Source organism: Xenopus laevis, chromosome 3L, assembly GCF_017654675.1.
Source record: "Xenopus laevis strain J_2021 chromosome 3L, Xenopus_laevis_v10.1, whole genome shotgun sequence".
In the NCBI taxonomy this organism is placed as follows: Eukaryota; Metazoa; Chordata; class Amphibia; order Anura; family Pipidae; genus Xenopus; species Xenopus laevis.
Window position 1 is genome coordinate 82,248,664 of NC_054375.1, and position 24,236 is coordinate 82,272,899.

At 35.9% G+C, this 24,236-nt stretch overlaps 2 protein-coding genes and 1 long non-coding RNA gene across 53 annotated transcripts in view; 2 read left to right on the forward strand and 1 right to left on the reverse strand.

The window, feature by feature from the left end:
• Nucleotides 1–1,688, forward strand: part of csmd1-a (CUB and Sushi multiple domains 1/integumentary mucin B.1) — a 263,577-nt gene extending 261,889 nt beyond the window's left edge. For all 50 annotated transcript variants that reach the window (XM_041586464.1, XM_041586465.1, XM_041586482.1 and 47 more), the window contains one exon: nt 1,369–1,688. In XM_041586464.1, coding sequence (XP_041442398.1) covers nt 1,369–1,543 — 175 coding nt within the window. In that variant the 3' untranslated portion in view covers nt 1,544–1,688. The remainder of the gene's footprint in view (nt 1–1,368) is intronic.
• A 9,408-nt stretch (nt 1,689–11,096) lies between these two features.
• The window catches only part of lamb4.L (laminin subunit beta 4 L homeolog), a 69,858-nt gene continuing 56,718 nt past the window's right edge, over nt 11,097–24,236 (forward strand). Inside the window, exons 1-3 of one of the 2 annotated variants that reach the window (XM_018252638.2) lie at nt 11,097–11,273; nt 17,572–17,610; nt 23,186–23,340. In XM_018252638.2, coding sequence (XP_018108127.1) covers nt 11,219–11,273; nt 17,572–17,610; nt 23,186–23,340 — 249 coding nt within the window. In that variant the 5' untranslated portion in view covers nt 11,097–11,218. The remainder of the gene's footprint in view (nt 11,274–17,571; nt 17,611–23,185; nt 23,341–24,236) is intronic. The other variant, XM_018252640.2, reaches the window with a different exon arrangement.
• On the reverse strand, nt 20,215–21,586 carry LOC121401510. Its single transcript, XR_005966299.1, has 2 exons — nt 20,852–21,586; nt 20,215–20,478 (listed from the first exon to the last, which is right to left on the reverse strand). It is a non-coding gene; the product is annotated as an uncharacterized LOC121401510 (long non-coding RNA).

A 24,236-nucleotide genomic window follows, 5' to 3' on the forward strand; every position in this document is an offset into this window, starting at 1 on the left:
CCCACTAAGGCCTTAAAATGTTCCTGTTTATCACATACTTTTTCTTTTTTTTTGCTACAGTTTGTTGTCTGAACTTGTTTTTTGCTTTTTGTTTAAAGCAAAAAATCAATAAGGTTAGCAGGTTTTTTATTATTTGGGGGAAAAAAGTTGAGGAAATTTTTTTTAGAGATAAATAAAGTACTAACTTTGATTTTTTTGTTGCCTTGTTTTATCCAATACCTGAACTTTATTAATAGAAAATGAGTCCCAGAGATGCTGATTTACCAATTTTTGTGACAGAGGAAAACTGCTACAGATTATTTGTTTTTTTACGGAAGAAAAGTCACATGCAAGTGAAAATCAGATTGTTTCATTCATTATCAATGGGAAATTAATAAAGTTGTGGGGTGGGGTGGGTTGTTTGCGTATTTACATTGTGAAAAACAATTGTGCCTCCTCAATCATTATGTAGCCACTGACATTAAATCAACCCTTCCAAGCAACCAAAAGTTTCTTTATCATTTTCATTCACAAAAAATCTACTCTACCTTCTTGCCAACCACTAAAATAAATTTGATAGGAAAAGGGGTTTTTTTTAGATAGAAAGTCACTTTATATCTAATTCAGTTGAATGATGGTTATCAAGCAGATGGCATAGTGAAATAGACGCAGAGTGGTAACTGTTTTTCACCATGAGAGCTTAGTTTTAGCATGGTAGATTTTTGTACCTGAAGTGATACCACAACAGTTAAACAGTTTCCAGAAAGTATGTCAGGGTGGAATGTTTTTTCCACTTCTAAAGTGAACTGAGGACAGCTACAACTACTACTAACTTATCAGGTAGGATTAATTTGATCTCTAATATATTTTGAACAGTTGCGTAACTAGAGTGCGCCGAGTCCCCTTGCAAAAAAATCTTCAGAGGGGCCCAGCGCATTCCGACCCCCATCCTACCCACCCAATTACCCCAGATCCAACCCACTATCTGACAGGCTCTGCTTCGCCACCACAGGCAAGAAAGCGTCTGGAGAAGAGGGGGTTCTTGTTGGCTATATAAGAAGCAGACCCGCAGTCTGGGCCCCTCTTTTCCACAGGCCCCCTGCGACTGCTGCGTCTGCTTCCTCTAAAGTTATGTCACTGTTCTTGTAGCTGTTTCTCTTACAATGTGAGCTACTATCTAACTCTGTATCACTGACCATAATATTTTTTGGCTCAAATCTAATTTGAAAAGCATTTCAACTGTAAATTTAAAAAATAGTCTAGTGACTAGTGCAGAAACCAGCAAACTACTCTACAAATAATTATGTCTATGAATCTCTAATACTTCATACTTGAATATTTGATTAAAATACATTTTAACTAATGATGGCTTTTGTTTCTATTTTATAGCTATGATACAATTGACAATAAAGTTGTTACCAAATGTCGGTGTTGTAAGGCAGACCGTGTTGAACCAAGAAAAGCTCATCTGGTGTGTGATAATGGAAAGAAAAAAATATATAAATACAAACATATCACATCTTGCAAATGCACATCTTGTACCGCTTACAATATAAGACTGTGAAGACTTTCATGCATTTGCTAACTGTCAGCTTTTGCATGTACAATAAAATAAACATGGGGGATATATTGGAGGCAGAGATATCTGTTATGGTACATAAAGTATTTTTTGTCTGTTATTGAAAAATAAATGTTTTTTTTCAGCTGTACAGACTTATATCCTTTTGTCTTAATGGCATAAAAATGCATTATTCCTAACACTATGAGTATTTACTTTCAAACTAAGGAATTTACATATATACTGGAAAAATCTAGACAACCAGCAACTGATGTAGAGGTTTATAAGCCCCATAAGTAAAAACTTAACATAAGCCATATCTAATACTTGAATGATGGTAAAATATTTTAAATATACTGTATAATAATAAAAGGGATTTTTGGATCACTTGTGGTCTTATAGTTCATTGAATGGCATGACTTTTATCACATCAACTACTTGAAAATAAGATTGTTTTAGGATAACCTTGGAGCTTTGACCAGTGTCAAAGCACTCAGACTCTTATTTTTATTTATATACCAATTTCAAATCCTTTTTATTTTGTTATAGGCAGTTTAATATTACAGGTCTGATAAAAAAAAAGAGTAATACATATTACTACAATATATAAATTATTTCCTGAAAATTACACCACCAGAAATATACATTTCTAACTTTAAGGTGTAGTTTTCTTCTTTTTCTGATAAACACTAACCAGATTCAATTTAAACATTATACAAATAAGTCACCTGAAATACATGCTTAAAAAAAGATAAATTATTTTTAAATAACCATGTATTGGAACTGTTCATCCTTAGCACAATGCCCAGATGTATTAGCCCCATAGACTTGGGCAGTATAATACCTTATTACTCAGAAGTGCAGCATTGGACAATCTGCCAATGTACAGCACTTTTTTTTATATTTAGATCTGAATTGAATATAGTTCTAGAAGTAAATTAATATAAAACTGTGAATCTGCAGCAGCAAAACAATTTGTGGAGATGGTTGTAAGATTGCCAGTAAATAGCAAACATGGCTGCGGAAGAGTGCCAGACTAAAGATGCAAGGGTTATTAAAATATTGGTAAGCATACAGAGTGCATTGGATTCATTGGACACAAACAAAGACCTAAAATAGATGTAAAATGTTTAGACGGGGAAGTTGAAAGAGTGGATGGTCCATATACTGGGTAAGATTTGTTAAATTGTACCTCTTACAAAATAAGAGGGCTCATTTATGTCTCCAAGTACAGCTGCAGTCCCAACAATGTCCCTGCAGTCAGTTGTGTGTAAAACCACTTTCATTAAAGGTACTCAATTTCTTTGCACTCCTTGCACTTCTGTATATTTGTACTTGGTGCCACTCTGTTCTTCTCCTGCCTTCTGTTCCAAATCGAGCAAGGTTGTGCCTATTGATGAATGGAAGCACATCAATCACCAGAAATCAGGCCAGATGGAATTCTGTACAGTTGCCTCCACTTTGTAATGAAACACACACACAAGTGTATTAATCTGGGTAAATCAAATGCAGTTGCAACAACTGAGCCAAGCACATCATCTCATCATCACCACAATTATGCTTGCATTCTGGGGAATTGTAATTGCACTCAAAATTGTGCATTGTTCACTGCACTTGCAGTGATCTTTAAATATGACATGGTAAATGTGAACAAATATAATAACAGTTTAAGTATAAAAACTTGCTCATAGAACAAGTGCTCCAGCAAAGGGAGTGGATAAATGTAAAGACCACAAATCAAGAGGATACAATAAAGATGGCAAAGTCAGACTGGTAAATACATACATGCTGCATACATCAATAAAATTTCTATGTGTAGTATGCATTCATTAAAACATGCAATTTTTAGCCTCAGCTGCATTTTCTTACATGAAAAGTCTTTTTAAATCACGAAAATGAAAAAAAATGATATCCTAATAAGTAACCAATCCAGTAACCTAATGAAACAGACATATCCATATCAATAAACATTTCCAATTTGCATCTAGTTAGTATTTTAGGACGTTCTGCATTCTCTCTCACAGAACACCAGATAGGAATGACCCTGTCTTTTAATATGATATGATAGATATGAAACCAGGAGCACCAGTAAGTATGAACCAAATTTCCATTTGTCAGGTCACTACATGTGCAGTGTCAATAGAAAAAACCCAAGCTATACATAGGTAGGAAACAGAAACAGATAATGCACATACATCAACTGGAATTAGATTTCTGGATTTTCAACATGGTGATGATTATCAGTACCAAATACAGTTATTGCTGTGATTAGACAACTCTACTTTAGAAAAGGAAAGGTGAGACTATATGACAGCAAACTACTATGAAAAGAACATTATTTCACTTAGACTCTCAGATGAAAATAATCGGAAAATAACTTAGACATAACAAATAAGGGAAATCTCACACTACACAGAATTTTGTAAATTCAGAGAAGGACCAGCATCTCTCACATCCATAATGTATCTCCAAACACATACACAGATATTCATTACCTTTTATTTTACAGTGCAGCAATGTTTGTACAGTAATTATATGGCATTCACATCAATCCCTGCCCTGTTGGAGTTTATATTTTAAAGGAGACCTGTCACCATAAGAAATATTTCCAAATTTTTCCTACAGGGTTTGTCAAGCAAAATTAACTTTACAATATATAAATAATTTAAATTCATAGTCACATAGTTACATAGTTAGATCTGGTTGAAAAAAGACCAAAGTCTATCAAGTTCAACCCCTTCAAATGAAACCCATCACCCTAACATACCCTAACCCAAACACTAACACAAACTATAGAGTATATACTCATACACTAACTATAGAATTTACTATCACAATAGCCTTTGATATTATGCTTGTCCAAGAAAGCATCCAAGCCACTCTTAAAGGCATTGAATCAGCCATCACAACCTCACTGCCACTTCAAATTAAAGTTTGTTTCCTCTTGTCTGAAGGGGGCCTCTGGTGCAGTGATTCTCTTTATGGATGAAAAGGTCCCCTAGTATTTGTCAATAATGTCCTCTAATATACTTTCAATACTTTGAGTGTTGGAATTATCATAGCAAGCAGGCAGCAGCACTTGTGAGCACTATTATTAAGGAAGTCTTTCATCTTACCAAAATCTTGTTTATTGTTTATGCACCACAATTGGTGATCTGATACATATGCCCATGCCCTGGCTGCACAATTAGATGGTGAGAAGCAAGAGGCAAACATTAATTGATTGCCCCACCTCTATGCCTGAGGCAAATATGGTTGACAGCTGATATTTGTAAATTCATTCGTAGCGCTATAGTAAATTGTGTGTTCTGTTACACTACTATTGAGCTATACTCCCAATAAATGTGTTCCAGATGAGACCTATAATTTTAGGGAGTAAGCCCTCGCAACGGTGTGGAGGCAGGGTGTAGTGCAACTGTAACTGGATAAAGTGTATAATAATTGGGCACCAGTGGTTCTTATAACTTAACCATGAACATATTTGTTGAACATATACAATCCTCAGTGGAGTATACAATAGAGCAGACAGGATTTTGCATCAACATTGGATAGGCAATACTTACAGCACCCTTTGGTCAGTATTAGTCCCCACAGGCAAGAGGACGTGCTCAGCAGCAATAAAGGTACACCCAGCTTTTAGCCTATTCCCTAAGTGGAACCTGAGGGGAATCTATCTGCCCTGTTCCTATACACTTAGTCCCTACTTCTGGGCTATTAGTACCCGGAATCTTAATCCCTCTGACTCTCCTCGTCTGAGCCTTGAGCTGCTCAGCTAAATAATCTGTCTATCTGTCACTCCTAGAGTGACCTCTTAAGGGTGAGTAGCCTATCCTTACTAGACCTGACCTGTCTAGGTTCCACAGAGCTCTACTTGCCTGTTCAGGTTACAGCCAGCACAAAATTGACCCTGAAATCATGGCTTCAGAGCCTTTTATATTCTAGCACAGTGCCATCTGCTGGTCACTGTGAGAAACAGCAAGGGGCATAGCTTAGAGCAGGAATAGGAAAAACTACCCCTCCCAACTGTATTTTAGGACCTGAGGGACTGCCTGCTAATAATACTGGGGATGGCTATTTTACACATCCCTACACATTTATATCAGGTATGTATATTTGAAGTAAAAAAAATAATATAGGTTTCATTTGACTTTTATCATACTTTGTATGTCTGGGTGACAGGTCCCCTTTAAGCTCCCTATCACATTCTCGCACATTAAGTCAATGTTATCAGAAGCCAATTCATCTGCCTGTATAGTGTTAGAATGTTGGATGTAACTGCTGTACCTGGAGAAAACCCACACAGATACAGGGAGAATATACAAAACCCTTACAGATAATGCCCTAATGGAATCAAACTCAGGACCCTAGCACTGCTATACTGTACTAGGGGGATCCAGGTGAACAAGTAAACATTTATCCTACCACTTACAATGATCTGACCAATTTCTGTATTACAGTTTTGATATAAATAAATTTTAATTCTTAGAGGAAAACAGGAATATTATACATCTAAGTATACCTTTGCTAATCAAGTGCATTGAGGGATTCTGTTACATGGATTTTTTTATATTTAAAATTTATTATAATTACAGCAGCAAAAACATTAAGGGTGGCCAAGTGGAAGAGCACCTCTCTACCAAATCAGCAAGCTCTCCTCACTAAAGTAAAATGGATAAGAAATATGGAAACTATTAGAGCATATTTACAGGGCAAAGACTATCAAAACTGTCTATTATAGCTCCCCTGGGCAGAAATTTAGACAGCCCAAACAGAAAAAGTCTATAAAAGTAGACAATAATAATAAAGTCAACAACATGCTTACTTCATAAATATGAAGGTTTATTTGTAGCATAGAGTTATATGTTCAGCAATGCCTACAAACTTGACATGCCAATCTGTGATAATGTAACCGGATTCACAACTTACATGAACATATGTGTCCTAATGATATGCTTATAAAAGTTTTACAGAAAATAAAAATCTTTAAATAAAAAAATAAATAAATATGTCTTCCAACCTCAATTTCCTGTGACAATAACGTGATGTTATGTTATTATTGACAGTTCATTAAACTACAGAAAATCTTTATTAAAAAAAAAATATTTAAAATGTATTTTTAAATTTGACACAAGGCTAGATATTTGCTTACTTTCCCAAGTACGCTCAACCTTGCTTTAAATTGACACTCTTTACTGCTGCACTGCAGGTTGGAGTAATATCAATGCCCCCCCCCCTTGTCGGCAGCTAGAACAATAGGCAGATAAAGTGACAGCTGGCTGAACTAATTCCACCTCAATGTTTCTATGCTGCTACATCTGCTATGCTTTGGGCTAAATACATATGCTGGTAAAGAAGTTGTCTTCTCACATAACTTCTCACATAATTGTTCATAAATGAGGAAAGGAGTATTTCATGCAACTATACAAGAAGTTTTACCTTAAGCAATTCTTAAAAGAAGCAATTCCACCTTTCTGCTCCATGTTCCTCATTTAAAATTTTCAGTTTGGTGGATGGGCCGCAAAACATTTCAGTGTGCCTTAAACTTTGATCATGATCACTGGTCCACTCCTGGTGTACTTGCTGATGAATCTCTGATTGATAATCCCTAAGGGTGCACTGGCAGGTGTCAGAATGATTACCATGAAATTCTATGAAGAGGCAAATTCAAGATGTACTCTGGCTGTCTGCAAATCTGGGAATTACACAGGAAGCAAAATGCTTGAATTTTTCCGGTGGGCCAGAGTCCTAAGGATGGCACAATTAATACTTTTGTATAGCAGTTTTGTATAGCATGTAAAATACAATGATCATAGTATAAAAAAGTCAATTTATGAATTTATGAATAGTTTGAAACCAAACACTGTGTGTTGCAAAGTCATCCTTCTAACAATACTCTCTAGGAGAGTAAGATAGGTAGGTTAAACAGCATGAGCTGCCTGTGCTCCATCAAGGATATATGGCAGGGAGTAGCTTTCCTGGGCTATAAGATTGCCTACAGTGAAGGGACTGCAGTGAATAGGGTTTCAGGTTTAGATTGTTCTCCCTAATTACTCCACTGTGTGGGATCTAAACCTAAAGGGTTATACTTTACTACTTGTACTTTACCACTTGACCAGCGTCGGACTGGGCCAGCGGGAAGGAAGCGGGGAAATAAACCCTGAGGGCCCCAGACCCCCTCCGTTCCTGACTTCCGAACAGCTCTGCCTGTTTGTCCCGCCCACTTGCCCTGCCCTCTCCACCCGTTACGCCCACATGCCCCTGCCTGCTCACTCGCTCTATGAAGGTATGCTCTGAGGGGGATGGGAGAGGGCAGAGGGTGGTTTGCTGGGGAGCAAGGACTGCAACTGGGAAGGGGGGCCCCTGTTGTGGCAGCAACCCCCCCTGACCCCCAGTCTGACCCTGTACTAGACAATGTCCCTAGGGAGTTCCGCTTTGTTGTCTCTGCTGGAGTTCCTAATCCTCTATTGATATTACACCTTTGCCTCTTTGGACTGTAAGTAACCCTGTGGATCATTTGTCTCTGACAAATAAACAGTTTCTGTTCTGTTTTACTGCAAGTACTTCCTGTTGTCCTACCAGCTGTAACTTTAGGCTGGTGCAATAAGTTCAGTATATAAAATATGGCATTTTTAGCCATATTCATTTCTAGGGTTTAGTTCTCCATTAATTAGGCTCATCTAGGTCTGGAAGCACAGTGGGCATCTTGCACCTTTCACAGCAGTGAGATGCGAGTAAAATGACTTTAAATGTTACTTGCTTCAAAGGTACTTGCTTCAAAAAGTGCCCATTGCACTTTTGAATGGTTTGCTTGGTGCCACTTCTTCATTTCCGCTTATAACCTTTTGTGCCAAATCATGCAGGGGAACCTTGTAGCCTCCTTTCATGTTGTCAGAGTAGGGTGGGTTTGACGCAAGTCTAAAAGTAGAAGTTCTAGGCTGGTTCGGGTGTGAATTGAGAGAGCAGGTGGGTTAGGGTTGGTTGCAGGTCAACCTTTTGTCGACCACATATCACTAGTATTTATTTATAGGTCTTAAGGGGGTAAATCTGTCTCAGGATACTTCTTAGCATCATTATTAACTGCAACATAGGTCAAGATCTGTAAGGGTGTAACATATTTCCCAGCATGGCAGGTGGTTTACCTTGCATCACTTTGTAGTACATTAGGCTCAGGGCAGTACTAGGGGCATAATAGAAACATCCTTCCCCCAAGCTTCAGGTTTAGATTGTTCTCCCTGATTACTCTACTGTATGGGATTCGGACCACTTTTGAGGTATTTCTGTCTAGAGGGTTGTACTACTACTTGACTATGTCCCTAGGGAGTTCCGCTGTGTTGTCTCTGCTGGAGTTCCTGATGTTCTATTGATATTAGTTACACCTTTGCCTCTTTGGACTATAAGTAACCCTGTGGATCATTTTTCTCTGACAAATAAACTGTTTCTGTTCTGCAAGAACCTCCTGGCGTCCTTTATTTTTCATTTTTATGCACAGTGGCCCGTGGGAGTTGTAGTTGCACTACACCACGCTTTCATCTCTTCCATTTAGCAAAGGCCCAACCTGTTGTGTTAGAGTCTAATGCAACACATGCTCTATGCCTATAGCTGGACATTAACCCTTTTGCTCTCAAATAGTCCAAATTAGCATTACAAACACAAAATCACACCCATTAGTGCTCATTCAACAATAACATGTTGCATTCTGTACCTAAAAAATTCAGCACATGGTACAGAGCACATCACTGGTGGGCAAAAGGCAGCCTCATCCTTCCCATCCCTGCTTTCCATTGGAGTCTTTTGCCTTCTGTGCCCACCAGCACTCACTTAATTACATGTCTGAATGAGGTAGGGGATGTCTACCATCTCACAAGGACTCACCTAATTAATTTTATGCTGTTGAAAGCATGCTCTACTATATTCATGCAGAAAGCATTATCATTATCATTATGTAGGACCTGTGTGTGATAATGACAGAGCACAGTACTTTATACTATATATACACACTACACGGAAGTTCATATATGACCCCTCTGTAAAAGTAAAATTAAAAAAGTAAAATTCACATCCTAGGATTGTTATCATACATTATATTACATTATACTGTATGTTTTACATTTTTTAAATTGTATTTTATTTTACAATATCAAAAAAGAGACAATAAAATGTTTCTTCATTTTGGATTTTTTTATGACATATTGCCTGAGGAAATACTCTTGAGATACTTTGCAAGAATTTAAACAATGTTCAATTCAATTATCTGTTATTTTAAGAATGTACTTTTGGTGGGGGGTTTGCAATTTACTGTGGTGTGAATTATTTTTTCATGTTGATTTCTTAAAAATGTATGTTTGTATTTTATGTAATCCTAATTTTGAAAACAATTTCCTGCTATCGAATACCCTTAATGAGGTACTTTAAAATTTCTATTTTAAACGTACATATACCATACTGTATATATGGTATTCCTGAAAGACTTTTGTAGTGTAGTGCCAAATTTATTTTGAGAAAAACTTATTTCAGGGTTTATTTTTTAACTATGTTTTATATAGCGGTAATGTTTGCAGTGGAGTTTATTCTCATCATTAGTTTTTCCCATTCACACAACACAGTAGGGTTGGTTTCTTCAGGAGCACGTTAACAGGTATGGGATCCGTTATTCAGAATCCCGCTATCCAGAAAGCTCAGAATTACAGAAAGGCCATCTCGCATAGACTCCATGTTATCCTAATAATGCAAATTTTGAAAAATTATTGTTATCCAGAAAACCCCAGGTCCCAAGCATTGTGGATAACAGAAAGCGTACCAATTTCTTGGTCAAAACTGAACCCAGGACCTCAGTGCTATCCACAAAGAAATTGCTTTGGGGGACATGTTTTTAAAACTGGATCTAGTCATAGTCTATGTTGGACAAAGGATCTTCCGTGTCAATCTTCCGACCTGCAACTAACCATTCAGATTAATATAAAGTAGTAAAGAGAACAAATCACATGTTGCTCAGGCCATTAATTGACAGACAGCAATCATATGAAAGTTATGTCTGACAAATAGTAGTGACAGTCTCCCACTGGTCTCGTCGAGATATAATCTTTTAACCTGTCCAATCGGCTGAATGACCAATTGCCATGGCACAAAAAAATTCGCTACACTCCACACACACATATCTTACACACATATCTTAAACGTTTGGTTTAAATGCGTGTTTTAATTTTAAGTTTTCCATAGTTCCACAAAAATGTATCATCTCAGTGTTTAAGCATATAAACTATTGGCTCTTTAGAAATTAGAAAACAAAAAAAGGTACAATATACTAATATAAATTTTATATATATATATATATATATATATATATATATATATATATATATATATATATATATATATATATATATATATATATATATATATATACTTATAATGAAATATGTATATACAAAAAAATGCAAGTATTTTCTATATGATTACTAGTTTGGTATGTGGATGTTATTTTTGAGGGGGGAGAGAAGAAACTAGATATTGGAGCATACATATACTCTGTGATTCCTAATGTACACTATTTGGCCTCTGGGTAATAGCTGCCAAAGCATCTTATTTTTTTTTTTACTTTCTAACAAGCTTAAACATCCTTGCTATTTGTTTCTAAGATAAGGTGCCTGAGGGGAAACACTTTCTTTTTTACTGGTAGGTTACATGACTATGTTGTTACTTGTCTTGTGCTTTTCGGTCAGCAAACTCCAGAATTCAGGTAAGGTTTTTCCATATATAAATATCTACATGTATATTGTATACAAGTGTACAACTTATCTCTGTTCACTGCTTAATTTTTCTCACTTAAGTCAAATTGAAGCTAAATTCACTTGAACTGATGAGTAATTTGAAAGGATACAAATAACTGTGTAAAAAGCAATGTTGAAAAGCAAGTGGACTAATGTATCTGAAGATCAATTAGCTGCATTAATATTCAGAAGTATAATATATTATACATATATTGTCATTTGTCTTCTAGTTATGCCACTACAAGATAAGGTGCATGCTTTTTTGAATGAATCTGTTGTGTTTTGCCAGGTTGACTATTGTTTTAGAAACAAAAATTCTGCCTAGAAATTAATCAATCAAAATCAATATGTGACCAAATACTGTACATAAGGACTGTGCAAAAGACTGTTTTTTTATTTGATATAAAGTTCAAAAACAAATGGAATTGTAATATCCTTTGCTATATTGGAAAGGAAATGAAATACAAATAGACTGGAACAGATAATGTAAACAGAAAACATGGGCTATTTTTTTAATAATTTTTTAAGTTGATAATAAGTTTAATAGTTGTTTTAAAATAAACTAGCTATGCTATACATCACAAATTAGCAGTAATTGGTTGAGAATAATAATTTCAGAGATTGATATTATATTAGAAATTTTGATACAGTAACAACAGGTATTTGTTAGACCTGGAGGCAAAAAAAAAAAAATTTTTTTTATTAGACTTAAAGTAATGTACCCAATACTGCCCTGTTTGGATTCCATCAAAATTCATATGTTTTCAAAAACATTTTAATATTGACTCTGAGTTAAAGAGCCACGCAAAACACACAGATGTATTAGGTTTAAAATATACAATTATCTTCATTTAAATGATGATAATAAAATGTCCAATGTTTGAGTAATCGTCGTTCAGCAAACTCCAGGAAGCCCCCATGATTGAAGCATACGGAAACATAATAAATAACAAATATTTGTGAAAACAACTTCATACAAGCTTTACATTACCAATCACTATTATAAGAAAAAAGACCTCCTTTTTGATATTTGAAACACATTCAGTTCAACTTGAATGTAAAAAAATGGTGCATAATCAGTGATCTAGTTTTATTTTTATAAAAATTTTTTACACAATGCTTCAGACAGAGGAAACCGTAATACTCTGCCTCTGACTTGTAGGAATCAATTCCCAACAACCCTCCCATTTGGCTCACATATTCATACACCCCCCCCCCCCACCACACACACACACACACACACACACACACACACACCTTATTCCATTGAAAGTAAAGTGATGGATGCTGTGATTTGCATTTCAAGGAATCTGTGTACCACTTACTATTAAAAGTTCCAGAATCCATCACTTAAAAATGGAACAAGATGAAGAAATGGTTTCTGCAAGTCAAAGACATGCTATAATTTTTTCCTCCACAATGGCAGTATTTTTTCCCTTAAATATCAACATTGTATCTTTCTGAAGGTAAACTGTGAATGAATATCAGTCACATAAAATTATTGTATCACTTTCTTTCTCATCCTGTTTATATTTTTTTGACCCAGGAAGCAAATTTCCCAGTGCCCAGTGATTGTGTCATTGTTTAACAAAATCACAATTTTGGAAATAGATTCTAACCTTCTGTTTGGTGTAAGATACTTTTGTCAGTATTGAATGGACTTTTTTTTAACCTGTGTAAAAGCCAAGAGCTGAACCAACAAATAATTTTTCATATCTCTATGCACCTTTATATTGCATACATGGCACCAAGGTATCAACTGTGCATCATCAAAGTGCATATTGTTTCCATTACACTTCACCAGTAATGAAAATTAAAAGAAGCTCACGTTATTTTGTTGTAGTTTCATGTAAAAAAAATAATTGATAAAAACTATATTGCTGCAGAGTTACATATTGCTTCTTGATCAGTGATGCATAAAACATGGTGGGGTCAACTAAATTAAACGCACCATGTAAAATAACTTTTTCAAAAGTTCTTATTAGCATTGTATGCATAAATATTAAATCAATCAAACATTTGGGAAGTGGTCACTTCCAAACTCTAAAAAAAAAAAACACAAAAATACAAAAATATATGCAGTATATGTGTGTGTATATGTTTGTATGGCACACTTAATAAGAGCTAAGAGAGCTAAGAGAGAGAAACGAGGAGTTTAGCTGTACTAATGTTGAGACACACTGAGAATTATTTACTTAAGCTGGCCATACATGGACCTTATCAGGTCAGCAGTTTATTGGCCCATGTCTGGAAACCACTCAACAGCATGCTCAATCAATATCTGGAAAACAATCAGCCAGATGGGAACGTTTGATAATCTCACCAGACAAGCCAAGTTGAAGCATTGATTAGGTCCTCCTCACCTGACATGTCTTTATTTGCCCACAATATGATCCTTTGCAACAATGATTGGATCATTCCAATTTGACTCAGTGCATGGGTGGCTAAACTGGGCAGAGGTCAGCTCGTGTGCTACCTCACCAAATAAAAGGATCTCAAGGTGGATGGTCAGCTTTAAGTGATACTGACACTAAAAAACTACTTTTTGAAATATGAATGTACATTTAGGGGCACATTTACTTAGCTTGAGTGAAGGATTAGAAGGAAAAAAACTTCAAATGTTTTTTTTGGCTACTTTTACCATCAAATTGGCTACTTCGACTACGACTTCGAATCGAACGATTCGAACTAAAAATCGTTCGACTATTCGACCATTCGATAGTTGAAGTAATGTCTCTTTAAAAAAACTTCGACCACCTACTTCGCCACCTAAGACCTACCGAGGTACAATGTTAGCCTATGGGGAAGATTCCCATAGGCTTTCCTAGCTTTTTTTTGATCAAAGGAAAATCATTCAATCGATGGATTAAAATCCTTCCAATCGTTTGATCAAACGATTTTTCCTACGATCGTTCGAACAAACGAATTTCGGTAAATCCTTAGACTTCGATGTTCGAAGTCGAAGGATTTTACTTCGACGGTCGAATATCGAGGGTTAATTAACCCTCAATATTCGACCCATAGTAAATGTGCCCCTAAAAGTTACCTATAAGTCTTGTTTTTTGCTGAGAGGTTTGTTTTTGTAAGTAATTGTTAGGTGAAGTTTCTAAACCTGACTGTTTTGCCAACCTCACTGTCCCATCTCAGCCTGTCAGTTAGAGTTTCTAATGCTAACGGGCTCCTGCTGCTCAAATATGGCAGCCCCCTAATAGAGGAACACAGGGAGTCAGATATGTAATGTAAAAGCATTGGGCAAATACTTTATGGCAAATTATAAGTAGCAAACAAAGCCAAATTTATGGTAGATGTAAAAAAAGGTTTAATTTCTGGAGTCAGTATTTCTTTAAGATAGGGCTAAATTATCCCACTGCAGTAACCTATAAAAACCATTAACAATTAGCTATGATTAAAATAATGAAAGCAAATATTGCTTACTATATGCTATATACTACTGCTACAGGACCGCACCCCTGAACAATGCTAAACATGCTAATCCACTACAAATATAGTGAGAAATGTAATTGCTTCTAGAGCTAATTACAGAGTTATAACAAGGCAGACAGCATAGCATATCTTTGGATAAAAGCATGTCTGTATCACAAAAAAAGGGGTTTCCTTGCAGCCATACCAATTTAAATTCCATAAAGCACAGGGTGATACCACCTTTAAAACAGTACCATACCCAGTTATTTAACACTGATAAATATAATTAAATGTTCACATTCAGAGGACCTGTGACAATAGACCTATAATTTTTGCTGATAGCAAAATTATGTACTAATCAGGGCTAGGGGCTTTTCTGGATTTTTCTGAATTATTCAACAGTAATTTATAGTGATGATCAAATCTTTTTTATGTGCAACAATTTTTCTTGCTCCAAATGCAAGTCAGTGGGAGTTTTTTCTTGTGGCAACTAGTTTAGTCTCTGCGACTTTTTTGTCCAAATGCTTTAAAGTCAATGGGCGGTTTTTCTTATGACGACTTTTTTGTCTCTGTGTCATTTTTGTCTTTGTGGCTTTTTTGTTGCAGCAAATTTTTCCACGACAAACTATTGCGGCAGTTTCACCAAAAAAAATGGTAGATGGGAAAATAATTAGCAGGATATTCACTTTATTACCCTTTTCATGAAAAAAACTGTCAGTATATTTAAGAGGTTTTGCAGCTTTATCTAATATAAACTTTTATCAGTTCACGTCATCTTGTCACCAGTTTGGCCAGAAGTAGGGGATCATTATTTAAAGGGGTTGTTTTTTTCAGTTGAGTTGTTTTTAGATTGTTCTCCAGAAATAAAGACTTTTTGCTTACCATTCTTTATTATTTATTGTTTTTCCAAAAACTATTTTAAAGTTTAATGTTCATGTCTCTGGTGTTTGAGTCTGGCAGCTCAGTAATTCCGGTGCAGATTCGGAACTGTTACAATTTTGCAACATTTAGTTAATACATTTCTCAGCAGTATCTCTTAGCAACTCTTGTATCAATTTTAACAGCTGTATTTAAGGGGGTGGTTCAAACAGCTAGTTGGTTTCAGATAGATCACCAGAAATAACGTATTTTTCCAATTACTTTCTATTTTCTATGCGTCACCATTTTTCTAATATTGAAGTGTAAAGTGTCATTTTTCACCTTCTGAAGCAGCTCGGGAGGGAGGGGTCGACGACCCTGTAAACTGTTATAAATAGATACATTTAGTTGCTACATTTGTAATCTTTGTCCCTGCGACCCCCCCCTGGGTGGGAGACCCGGGTGGGCGACCCCGGGTGGGCGACCCCGGGTAGGCGACCCCTCCCTGAGCTGAGCTGACCCCCCCCTCCCAGAGCTGCTTTAGAAAGGTGAAAATTTTGACTTTACACTTCAATATTAGAAAAATGGTCACACCAAGTAATTGGAAAAAATCTTTATTTCTGGCAAACAATCTGAAACCAACTGAATTGAAAGTGCTGGAAGTTGAACAACCCCTTTAATTTATGAGACATATGAAAAGATAATTTTTCTGTTGTACATTTAATTTCAGCAAATGTTTGCTAGTGAATATGCAAAGAATGTTTTACTAATAATTCCCATATGGCAGTGGCCAATATGGTTTCCTCTACAGCATGCCCTTTGCAGTTAACATACTGTGTTGCACTTCAGCAAGGACTCGTTTCCATCTATTCTCCTCTTGGATTAACATTTATTAAAAAAACACATATAGGGGCAAATTCACTAAGTGCCGAAGCGCCTAACGCTAGCGTCAATTCGCTAGCGTCGGCCATTTTCATTACTTTGTTTCTTTACATTTTTTCCTCCTTCCCCCCTACATTCCCTAACTCATGGCAACTATACAGTGGGCACATGTGTAGGGCAAAATAAACATTTTATTTGATGTTTTGAAGGTTTCCCAGGCATTTGTAGTGCTGCTACATATTCCTCCATTGAAATTTGAATTTGGCGCCGTATGCAAATTAACCATCGCTAGCGTAACTTCGCTTTGCTTAGCGAATCAACGCTAGCGCAACTTCACGACCTTACGCTACCCCTGAGCGCAACTTCAGATTTTAGTGAATTTGCGGAGCGCTAGCGAAACTACGCCTGGCGAAGTGTGGCGAAGAGCGGCGAAGTGCGGCGAAGTTACGCCTGGCGCAACTACGAATCTTAGTGAATTTGCCCCAAAGTCGTGATCGAACCAGGAGCAGGGTTTAATATGTGTTTAATGTAGCATTAATGTAGCATTTCATGTCCAGAATCAGGAAATGTAATAGTGCTAAGTCAGTACTGTCCGGACACTAAATGAACGAGGAACAATTTTCCAGGAATCATAGGAAAACCCCTGCAATATGATAACATAGCTTTTAGAATGAACAAGATTTTGGGATGATGCAAAGCTTGCCTTGATAACTGATATTAAGATCCATACCTCTACTTACTGTACGTATTACGTACGTATATATTGCCAATCTCTTACTCAGACTTTAGTTATTTAACCCATTACCCAAGACTCATGTCCTGTGATTTCACTGAAACATTTTTAAAGTGGATATAATTTTTTAGCTACAGTATGCACCCACAGAATACTAAAAACTTAAAGGAGCTGATGAATGGCTCCTTTACATACTTTAACAATATAAGATAATTAAGGGGCTATTATTTATTGTCTTCCTAGAAACAGAAGTATTTTAGTTTTGGCTTCTAACTTCTTCCATGATCAGTCTAGGTTATTTTTTTTAATTAAATTTGAGAGTCGTTTGTTGCCAGAACAAGACACTAAATTAAAATTATTCATTTTTACAGGTGAAATGTTCTTTTTGCAGTTAATCTATTTCATAACAGGTAAGCAAAATCATGTTAAACAAACATCAGTTGGTGTATTAAAGTATCCAATGAAATACCTTCCTTTTTAAGTAAATCTCTCTTGTTTAAGTAGCATGTCAACATGTTACATACTAGACACTTAACACTCCAGGTGGACCCTCCTTCAACTGGATGAGCCCTGTAATTAATGTGGGGACATGTATCTACTAGAAATGACTAAAGCAACTGGAATTTCTAAATTTTCAAGACAAATTATATTCTACTTATTTCTACTAGACGCTGTATATCATGACCTGAATGAATGAAAATCTTCATAGACATGGGGGGGCATGTATATTTTCATGAATGTTTGACCTTGAACTTAGGTGCATAGTCTATAAAGTTCTGGTTTTCCACCCTGCAGAACTCCAGTCACGTATTCTTATTATGCTGAGCAGATATTGAGATTAGTGGGCTCATTCACAAATACAAGTGCAAAGCTAGCCAAAAAATACATAAATGCATGTTTTTATCCACAAAGCAAAAGCTGCAACCTTACCACTTCAGGCACAAATTGATATCAGTGTTAGTAAATTGAATGCAATGTCCTACATTGTACCTGCTTTCAGCAGTTCTGTGATGTGTGGTGAGTACAGTCACTATAGGAAAGGATGGGTTCCATTTACTCACGCTTTCCCTTGCAGTTGAATGCATAACAAATCCAGGGATATGTATGAGAAAATGATTTTGTTTAAGACCCTAAATCAATATAATATAATATATTAGTTGCTAGCAAATTGTGAAATCAGCGAGCATGCTCAAATCGATTTTTTTTAAAGTTAATTATCTAAAAAGTTCTATATGCTTCATAGAGTGAAATCTTCCATCTCTTGAACTGTATGTGTATGTTCTCACTAACAGCAACATAATTTTTTTGTTCTTTAACAGCTATAGGGCTACTTACTGTCATCCTAGTATTGCATTATGTAAATGCACAGTGTCTCAGGTTAAAATTCATTGCTTGCTTTGCAAAATACAATCTACAGCATGAGCTTCAGGAAACAAGTTTTATCATGCACAATCTCAGAAGGCATGCAAAAACTTTAACTCTTCATTTTATAACTACATTTCAAATCCAAACTTGTTTTAAAAGTTCTAGCCTGAAGGCAAAGTCAACTTAATGCTATGTGATTCCAGGTGTAAAGTTATTTTTATGCTTTAGGAAGTCCACTTGGAAGCTAGTATATATATATATATATATATATAGTTCAAGAGAACCCGCACTCCTTGGTTAGTGAACCAAAAATATCTTTATTTTTCAAACTTGTGCATGCAAGGAGTGCGGGTCCTCTTGAAGTATACATACATACTTTGACCCTGCACCAACATTTATGGAAGACTGGTTCTGAGTGCAAGCGTCTGATTCAGGTTATATATATATATATATATATATATATATATATATATATATATATATATATATATATATATATATATATATATATATAAATCAAAGAAGACCAGCAACACCGGGATTCCTTATAACAAATTCAAATGTATTAAAAAGTGCACATGCAGCCAACGTAACATTTCGGTCCCATCTGGGACCTTTCTCAAGGCAACATTCCAATAATCCAATCACATACATATACCCTAAGACCTAAGTGAACCAATCAGTGAATAGTGACATCAGCAACATCTATGGTTACTTTTTTTAGACATGTTAAAGTGACGTGTTATACAGTATTACGATCATCCAATTTGATAAAGCTTTGCTTTATCTTAATATGTAACACATGTCTAAAAACAGTAACCATAGATGTTGCTGATGTCACTATTCACTGATTGGTTCACTTAGGGTATATGTATGTGATTGGATTATTGGCATGTTGCCTCGAGATTTGATTTTGTTATAAGGAATCCCGGTGTTGCTGGTCTTCTTCAATTTATATGGACTTTTCACCCTGCAGCCGGGCAATAAAACTGATATATATATATATATATATATATTACATGCCTGGGTGCAGGAGGCTAGAGATTATAAAACATCATGTTACACCACACTCAAAAGACCTTCATAAAGACCTGTGAGTGTGGTGCAATATATGAAAAATTCAAGTATATCAATAATTGACATGGTTAACTGTAAGCACTTCACTTTATTGCACTGCTCACTTTACAACACTTTTCAGCACATTACACTTGCTTTACTGCAGTAGTCACTTTGTGGCACTGATGTCACTTCCAATTGATTGGTTTGCTATGGGTTTATATATGTGTTTGTGCTGTAGGCATGGTTGCCTGGTCTTAATTTGAAGTATAAAATATGAATAAAATAAATATATATATATAAAAATTTGTATTATTATATATTTTATTAATAATGTGAAAACTTATAGGTGAGATTCAATTCAAAGAGAACAAACTTTTCTCCTAATTTACTTCCAGCTTTTCCCGTTGACTTTAATAGATTCTTCAGAGGAAATGTAGTTATAGGCGCAAAGAATCCAAAAAGTAGCAGGGCTGAACTCTGGCAAGTTGTATGATGTGTTGGTGGTACTCCTGCAGGGTATCCTGTGGTGATACCCTAATAGATCAATGTGATAGAAAGGAGGTAATTGCAGGAAGTCCACGGCAGCAAGCTGAGTCTGCAAGTGTATCTTTATTGGGGTAGTGAACAGCACACTACATGTTTCGGGCAAGGCCCTTTATCAAGTGTGCATGAACAGTGCAAAAGGGAACATTTAAACAAACAATGACCTTTCACCTTAAGGGTTGCATTGTGGGTGCAGACCCTATTAATCAATTAAGTATTCACATAAGCAACAGGTGAAACAATATAGTTAGAGTTCATCGTGTCCAGGTGTGGTAGTGAAGTCCAAATTGAACCACTGGTGTAGGAACATCCTTGTGCTGAAGAAAAAAAGGTCAATAAATCCATCTAAGTCCAAAAAATCTTTGAATGTCACTTCGGACAGACCATTACTGCATTAGTCTGGCCTGTGCCTGATAGGAAACTGCCAAAAAAGGCCTATCCGGGCTTTAGCTTCAGAAACAGAGTAGCATAGGTAATACAAAGATTAACCTATTCACATTAGTAACCATGTTACTGCGACATGGTTATATACTATAGAAAGTAACATATTAGAGCCCTTAATCTTTTACAATCAAACGTTACGTTAATGCAACAGTAGTAATGTATCCACAGCATTGTAATTGTATATTAATAATGATACAATAAGCCAGATTTTAACATTAGTCTCCTGTAATGGTAACTCACCACAATGCTTATACGGCAGGAGATCCGTTAAACCGGCCACTAACTGGCTGTCAGAATAATCTGTGAAAAAAGTAAATTGTGAATTAGCACTAAGGTAAACAATAATAAACAAGTTATAAGAAACAAGTTATAAGAAACAAGCCAAGTTGAGCTGTTCATTCATTCCTTTGGGGTACGTGCTATCTAATCGATTAATCCAACGGGACTCTCTTTGGAGTAGCAGATTATTTCTATCGCCCCCTTTGGACATTTTAGGAACAACTTCCAATACTTTCCACTTTAGTTGGCAGACGTTGTGCCTTGCCTCAGAAAAATGTCTGGATACAGAAGTGTCTGTATATGTGTTTGCTTAAAAATTGCGAATTGCATTTTTATGCTCTTTGATTCTGGTATTAACTGATCTTATAGTCTTACCTACGTATAACTTCCCACATGGACATTTTAACACGTAAACAACATAGTTTGTTGAACAAGTGGCATATGTGGACAGTTTAATTTCTTTGCCTGTTGCGGGATGATTAATGTGTGCACCTTTTATAATAGAATTACAGCAAATACAGCTCAAGCAAGGAAAGGTACCTATCTTTGGTGTACCTTTAAACACTTTATCCTCGTTTTTCGGGGCGGTATTCTGGCAGAGTATATCGCGTATAGTTTTTCCCCTTTTATATGCAAAACGAGGTGGTATAGAGAAAATTGGACCATATTTGGGATCATGCTGTAGTATTGGCCAGTACCTTTAATCACATTTTCAATGGATCTACTACGTTTGTCATATTTACTAACAAAGGTCAATCTGTCTGTGTCTCTTGTTTTTTGTTGTTTAGGACTGAGTAGGTCCTGACGTGTCAGTTTCTGGACCTCTTGCTGTACTTTAGAGAGGTGACCTGCAGGGTATCCTCTATTTACAAATCGTTTAGTCAGCTCCTTGGAGGCTTGATTGAATGCAGTTTCAGTAGATGCGATTTTCCTGGCTCGTATGTACTGCCCTTTGGGGATAGCATTAAGGGTTTTTGGGTTGTGGAAACTTTTCCTATGTAGGAGGTTGTTCCTATCCATTGTTTTACGGTACAGGTTAGTATAAATTTTGTTTTCGTCAATTTTAATATTAATGTCCAGGAAATTAATCTCATGCTGTGAAGATTCCATTGTAAATTTGAGAGTAGAATGTGATCTATTTGCCTCGTTCACCATTTCTTCAAATAGGTTAGCTGGACCTTCCCATAAGATAAGTATATCGTCCACATACCTATAATAGTGTTTGATATAAACTAAGTAAGGTTCTCTAAGAAAAAATGCTTTTTCTAATTTATATACAAACAAATTGGCGAACGAAGGGGCGACCGCTGAACCCATTGAGGTCCCTTGTTTTTGCCAGTAAAAAACGTCTTCATGTTTAAAATAGTTTTTTTTAAGGACTATTTCTAGGCAATCTAAAAGGAAATAAACCAAAGCATTTGGGATGTTGGTCTCTAATAGTGCATCTTCTATACACCTAATACCCTCGTCCTGGGGAATGGAGGTGAAGAGACTTTGAACATCTATACTACAAAGTAGAGTCCCGGTTGTATGGTTGTAATTTGATTAAGTTTAATCAACAAGTCTGTTGTGTCTTTAAGGCAAGTAGGGATATTCAAGACAAGTTTCTGAAGATGGTAGTCCACATACTTGGAAAGGGGTTCTAATACTGACCCTAGGCGCAAAGAATCACAACACAAAGAAACAGGCGCAAAGAAACACATCCACAAATGAGAACAAAAGTTTGCATTTCACATTGTAACATTAGACTGTTATTGCATTGTGAATTTGAATTGCTCATTGCACACTTTTAAGGCATGCTTGGAGGTTGTGTAATCTTTTGGAGCAAATTTGGAGTAAAATGTTTTATTACATACACTGCTCATTGGCACAAATGATAACATTCTCAAGCTTCCACTATTGGAAGTGTTCACTTAACAGTTTTCAGCTTCACAAAAGCTATATTAATTTGAACAAAGGAATACATTTTTGCATTGCAAATATCTCCCATTAACCCCTATTATTATAGTCCCTCATTCATGTAATAAATGGTGAGATATGTTTTTTCATTAAATTGCAATGGGACAATCTGGAACTTCTACTAGACTTCATCTAATTGAATCTGTCTTATAATCTCTAATGGTAAGTTGTTCTTGTAAATTGTAGTAAATTGTAAGTATAATACATTTTCAATTTCCATCTAAAAGAACACTCAACTTAACACAGTTAAATCATTTTGGACAGTCAATAGGGATTTTAAAGCCTGTCTGCATTATTTGCAGTACTGAAGTAATGAAATGTGTTTTTCCTATAAAGCACTGAGTTTAGTGAAACTTGAGGAAAACTGTGAAAATAGGTCATGCCACCCTGTAATTGGAGATCTCTTATTGGGGCGGAGTAGGCAACTCTCTGCTTCTTCCACATGTGGATTGGATGGACCTCAGAAATATTGCATTATTAGTTATCTTGAGGTAAGTGCTAAATTAAAGTGGTAGTTTAAGTTAACTTTACTGTTTCAAAAATTGTCCTGTTCTTAGCAACTTTGGGATTGGCAATTTTTGTCTTTTTTTAAAAAATAATCTTTTACTTATTTGCCTTCCTCTTCTGCCTTTTTTGACCTTTCCAATGGCTAAAAAAACTCCACTTTCAATATACTGGAGTACCCCATCCAGTAAACTTTGTTCAGTTTGTTCAGTGTTACCATATATAAACATGTATCGCACATATTTATGCTGCCAATCATTTTGGGCCAGATTCATTTCAGTGAGAAAAAAATATCTCATGATTTATCGCATGAAAACTCAGATTCAATTTTGAGGAGAAAAAAGATTTCTCCAAACTCAGCTCCAGTTTTTTTCCCATAGACTTCAGTTGAGTTTTGATGTGATCAACAGTGAGATAAGTTTTGATTCTGAATTGAATTGCATCTCAAACTGAATCTCATCCATGAGTTTTCACGTGATAAACCTTTTTCTCGATTAATTTAATCTGGCCCTTTATTTGTTGGAGATATTAAACTGAAATATAAATATTTCACACTATACTATTCAATATTTTTCTCTGTTACTTTACCGAAATATGCCAGCAAACTACACCATATTTACAAGGGAGCTGCAGTTTGGTAACTTTGGCATGCTTTAAACAACATCTCTCAATAATAAAACTTTTTTCCAGCTCTTCCAGGCTAGAAACATTCCTTTGCAAATGTTGTTTATTCCTACAATTGGAAGCATTAAAAATATGTTTTCTACCACAGAACAATGAAGCAACAGTATTCCTTTTGGATTACTGTGGAATATTGGGAATGCCAATTTGCACAGCATTGTATATGTTAAATATTAGTCATGGTGAATCATTTTGCATTTGT